A 5,383-nucleotide genomic window follows, 5' to 3' on the forward strand; every position below is an offset into this window, starting at 1 on the left:
ACGCTGGGAAAAGGAGGAAGATGAGTGGGACAGCAAGAAAAAGCCGGCACGGCGAGGCGCGAGCCTCCTGCCGGAGCTGCTGACGGTTCTCGTGCTGCTGCTCTACTTGCTGGGTCTTCGCGGGCTCGTGCAGATGTCCTTCCAGCAGTTGGTGAAGGGGACGAGCGACCCCTCGGAATTCAACGCCCCGCGCGCCAGGTAAGCGCCAGCGCCGCCCTCCCGCCTCCCTTACGCCCGGGTGCAAATAAACTTTAAATCCCTCGGATCGGCTGCTTCTTATTCCAAGCGGATAAATTACTCGTACTCTTTATTTCATATTTACTTATTGAATATTTCATTCATTCGTTTAATAAAGAGTACGAGTAATTTATCCGCTTGGAATAAGAAACACCTGATCCGACCCGAGTGATTTATTATTATTATTATTTTGTTGTTGTTGTTCTTCTTACATACGTGGTACCTGAACTTTACTCTCGCGTGAGCTTAATTAATGTTGAGAGTTTGGAAAAAAAAAAATCGGAGAAGAGCAACTAAGATGATCCAAGGCCTGGAAACTTAAAACATACGAAGAAAGGCTGCGGGACTTGGGTCTGGACCAGTGTTTCTCAACCTTGACAATTTTAAGGCATGTGGATTTCAACTCCCAGAATTCCACAGCCAGCGATGCTGGCTGTGGAATTCTGGGAGTTGAAGTCCACATGCCTTAAAATGGCCAAGGTTGAGAAACACTGGTCTGGACAGTCTAAAGCAGGGGTAGTCAACCTTGGCTCTTTTATGACTCGTGGGCTTCAACTCCCAGAATTCCTGAGCCAGCCATGCTGGCTCAGGAATTCTGGGAGTTGAAGTCCACGAGTCATAAAAGAGCCAAGGTTGACTACCCCTGGTCTAAAGAAAAGAAGAAAGGGGTGACATATACCAGTATTCCAGTATCTGAGGGGCTGCCACAAAGCAGAGGGGGTCACGTTAGTCACCAAAGCACCAGAGGGCAGGACAAGAAACAATGGTTGGAAACTGATCAAAGAGAGAAGCAACCTAGAATTAAGGAAAAACTTCCTGACAGTGAAGACAATTAACGAATGGAACAGCTTGCCATCAGAAATCGTGGGCGCTCCATCACTGGAGAGTTTTAAGAAGAGACTGGACAGTCACTTGTCTGAGATGGTATAGGTTCTCCTGCTTGAGCAGGGGGCTGGACTAGAAGACCTCCAAGGTCCCTTCCAGCTCTATTCTATTCTAATTCTGGCAGTTTCTTCACTAGTGCTAGTACAAGATAGCAGCACATTCCCTTCTGTTACACTCTGCAACCTGTGTGATAAATACGAAGCCTTTCATCGCTAGCTTTTATGAGGGCTCCTGTGTGCAAGTATCCTGTGTTCTTTCTCTATTGTCAAAGACTGGATTTTCATCTTCAGCCTCCTCCCACCTTCACTCTTAGTGTGGATTTAGCAATTATGGCTCCCCCCCCCTCCTTTGTCTCCAAAATGATAGGAATCAGCGAGTGTTGCTTCCAAATGCATAATAAGATTATCGTGGGTGTTCGCATGTTCCCATGCATTTTTGCTAAATGTGAAATTTTGCTGGTTGATCTTTGGAGGGGAATTAGGTTTGGGCCAATAGAGTCTTTCAATAAACTATTTAAAAAATTGGGCTTCTCCTGAATTCCTGGTTTATTTCATCACAGTTGTAGCTTCTACACCTTGTCTATATTGTAAAAGAGGATAGTGGCCTCAGTCTAGCATTTCCAGTTAGATACAGAGGAATGTGTAGATAACCTCGAGGAAAGGATGCAAGAACATATAAGGCAAAATAAAGAGACAACCCTGGGAATGGAGAAAGTATGAGAAAGACATTTGAAATAACACTGCTTTGAGTCTGTTTGGTATAAGAGAGGGCAGAGAGAAATTGGCAGGCATTTAAAGATTTTTTTTTATTATACTCTACACTAGTAAAATGACATTTGTGGAATCCTGGCTCTGTTTTCTGATTTGGTCTGCATCAACAATATGGGCTGACAGTAAAAGTCCATTGGTTATTGCTTTGATTCAAGAAAGAATGTACAAAAGCCGTCTTTTTCTTTATGCCCCTTTGAAAAATTAATTGCGTTCTCCGTTTGGGCTGTAGTGTGATGGACTACTAGGAATAAGAAAAGTAAGGTTCAGCCACAGAAACTCACAGGATGAATTTGGGACAGTCACTCTCCTTTGGTCCAGTTTATCTCAGAGTTGTTATAGGAATGAAATGATGGCAAATCCCTATGCAAACAGACAGACAGACAGACAGCTACCTATCAGTCTTTTTGGGAGAAGAGAGTATATAAAGAAATATATCAAAAAAGTACAGAAATAGTATTTGCTGCTCAGAATCAACCATTTCTCTCTTGAAATTGAAGAGTTTGTATGTGAGGTTTATTTATTTACGCAATTTATTTATGCAATGTATTTATGCCATTTATTTATTTATGCAATTTATTACACCATCTTAGTCCCAATGGATTCTCAGCAATTTACAGATATTAAGACAATTCTCATTTGAGCAATGCCTGCTGATTTTCCCTCAGGCGCATTGCATGTGCATAGAATTTGACGAGAAGTAAGATTAGTCAATCTGTATCACTTTGCATGGAGCATTTGTAGAAGCCAAAATGAGCATAATGAAAAGAGATATTTAGAGAATAAGCAGTACTTCACCATATATGTCAGTGGTGGCGAACCTATGGCATGCGTGCCAGAGGCGGCACTCAGAGCCCTCTCTGTGGGCACGCACACCACAGCTGCCAGCAGCTTGTGCAGGTCCATTAGGCCGCTGCCGCCCAGAGTGGCAGCCCCACCCAGCACAAAGGAGGTGAAGCGGCCAGCTAGCAAGCTCAAGTAGAAGTGGTAGAGCATGCCCACATCCAGCAAGCCAAAGGCCACCCCGAGCAGGGAAAGCCGGATCCCCATCGGCGCCATGGCCCCGCAGTCCCAGCTAGGATTGCGTGCCTCCTCCGTCTATGCTGGGCCTCCTGCCCACCACCCCACCTGCCAGAGACCCCCTGGATCTCCCCCAACCCTGCCTGGCCCCATAGGTGTCCCCCCCATGAGCAACATTGTGGCCATGCCCACCCCAGCCATGCCCACCCAGTCTGCCATGACAACCGCAGCCATGCCCACCCAGTGCGCCACATTCCCATGCTCCCCGAGGGCACCACAATGCTGATGCAGCCCTGGCACTTTGCGATAAATAAGTGGGTTTTGGGTTGCGGTTTGGGCACTCGGTCTCTAAAAGGTTCGCCATCACTGATATAGGTGAACATATTTGATTTGGAGTGAATCAAGGCATACATAGCCAGTTAAATATAGAATAGCTTTCTCTTTCCTGAAGTGACCTGAATAAGGAGGAAAAATAACCACACCAGTAATGACTCACTCTGAGTGAATGTTAGCCTTTTGTAGATTTTAATATCACCTTACCTAATGTTTACTTTTGCATGGGTCACTTGAGATTTATTTAAACCTTTGGTCTAAATTGTGCCACCTTCTTTTGATATGGAAACCATATAGAAAATTTAATGCAATGCTGAATAGACAAATGATCTAAATACTATTGTCCAGTGCTATTCCTATTTCTTACATTATTTAAATAAGGCCATCTTTATTTTTTTGAAAGTTATGAAACCAGGAGAGGGCAAGGAGTGACATATCCCTTTTCTGTACTACTTCCATTTCTTTAATCCTCTGAATATTTCTTTCTTATACCTGTATACTGAAATAGATATGGTATCCACATTTTTATACCAACCTGTATATGTATAAATAAACATTTTTTCTAGCTTTCTGTGAATATTATTTTGTAGATTACTCCTGACTTTAAAAATAAGGGTGAGTAACAAAACCAATTAAAACATTTCTTTTGATTATATTAATAAAAGTATCTAATGCAGAACATATTATTTTTTCATAATCCCTTAAGTGAAAGTTGAGCTATCATTTATTTTTCTGTGATCTTTGATCTTTTTAAGCTTTCCTCTTTTTTTTGGCTTTCATCAACATATTCATTCTATGTGCAATTAACAATGATTTTTCATCTTTCCAAAATGGTGTTTATATGGAATTAACTCATATTTATTTCATTATAATTTAATTTTGAGTCTAGAATCTTGAACATACTCACCATCATGAGTCCTACTAATATAATTGGGAATTAATTTACAAACAGATTAATACTTCGTTTTACTATTTATTATGTTACAAATCTTTTCAGTAACTAACATTGTCTAGGTACATTACAAATTATCATGAAAACATTGTATGTTATAAAACAGAGGTCCCCAACCTTTTGGGTACCAGGGACTGGTTCCGTGGAGAAAGATTTTTCCACGGACCGGAGAGTGTGTACGTTTGTGTGCTGCCTGCATCCCACAGATGGGGCTTTGCTTGTTTGTGTGGACCGGTTGCTAGCATGCTGCAGCCCAGTACCGGTCCACGGACTGGGGGTTGGGGACCCCTGGTTATAAAATAATTTAAAACAATAAAATGAAAATAATAACATCCTGTTATAGTTACTTAAAGTCGTATTGAATGAATACAACATTATAAAAATGCTTGGACACTTTAATGCAAGTGAAAATACAGTTCCGTGGACAGGTCATGCCATAAGCAGAAAATAGCCAGGCTCCACTAAAAGAAGGATCTCTCCTTGTAGCCTTTTAATTACAGGGAAAAGGCAGTAAGTTAAATATTGGCAGCAAATATTAAATAGTCATTTTTCTCAGATTTCTATGCAACCCTGGAAAAAAAAGTTGATGGATTATGTGCCATCAAGGTGCTATCAACTCTTAGTGACTACGTGGATAAATTGTCTTCTTAACCTGCTTCAGATCTTCCAGTGATGTAACTGAGTCATTCCATCTTGTTCCTGCTTGTCCTCTTTATTTCTTCCACTTTTCCCAGCATTGTCTTCTCTTGAGAGAAAAAAAGTTGAGCCCATTTTAATGAGTGGCATGGAGATTCTGTGCTCATGTGAAGTCTGAAGCCCTTCCAAATAATTTTCAAAGCATACATAGTCCTGTTATACTGTATATAGATAGGTTGCAGACTACATTTATACTGCTAGAAGAAGAGCCAGATATCTCAGCTCCTGTTTAAAAACATCTACAAGTACCAGATTTCATGTTCATTTATCAAGGAAACTAGGAATTAAAGTCCAACAACATTAAAAAAAAGACTTACCCACCTTTACAATTTCCTTATCTTTAGAACATTTTGGGCCTGGATTATATTCAAATCAAATTAACCTTTATTGTCAAAGTACAACATGTGTACAATGAGATTGGCTAAGCCTCCCTTTGTGCACGCCCCCAACACAACTCACAGTGACAACAAACACACAGTCTTATTACACTACG

The 5,383-nt window shown here is 41.2% G+C and overlaps 1 protein-coding gene across 1 annotated transcript in view; it reads left to right on the forward strand.

Annotated features, from left to right (window-relative positions):
- Positions 1-11: 11 nt before the first annotated feature.
- Positions 12-5,383, forward strand: part of ERMP1 (endoplasmic reticulum metallopeptidase 1) — a 30,802-nt gene continuing 25,430 nt past the window's right edge. Inside the window, exon 1 of the mRNA XM_029284971.1 lies at positions 12-198. Coding sequence (XP_029140804.1) covers positions 134-198 — 65 coding nt within the window. The 5' untranslated portion in view covers positions 12-133. The remainder of the gene's footprint in view (positions 199-5,383) is intronic.

This window comes from Protobothrops mucrosquamatus, unplaced genomic scaffold (genome assembly GCF_001527695.2).
Source record: "Protobothrops mucrosquamatus isolate PMUCROS unplaced genomic scaffold, P.Mucros_1.0 scaffold1151, whole genome shotgun sequence".
In the NCBI taxonomy this organism is placed as follows: Eukaryota; Metazoa; Chordata; class Lepidosauria; order Squamata; family Viperidae; genus Protobothrops; species Protobothrops mucrosquamatus.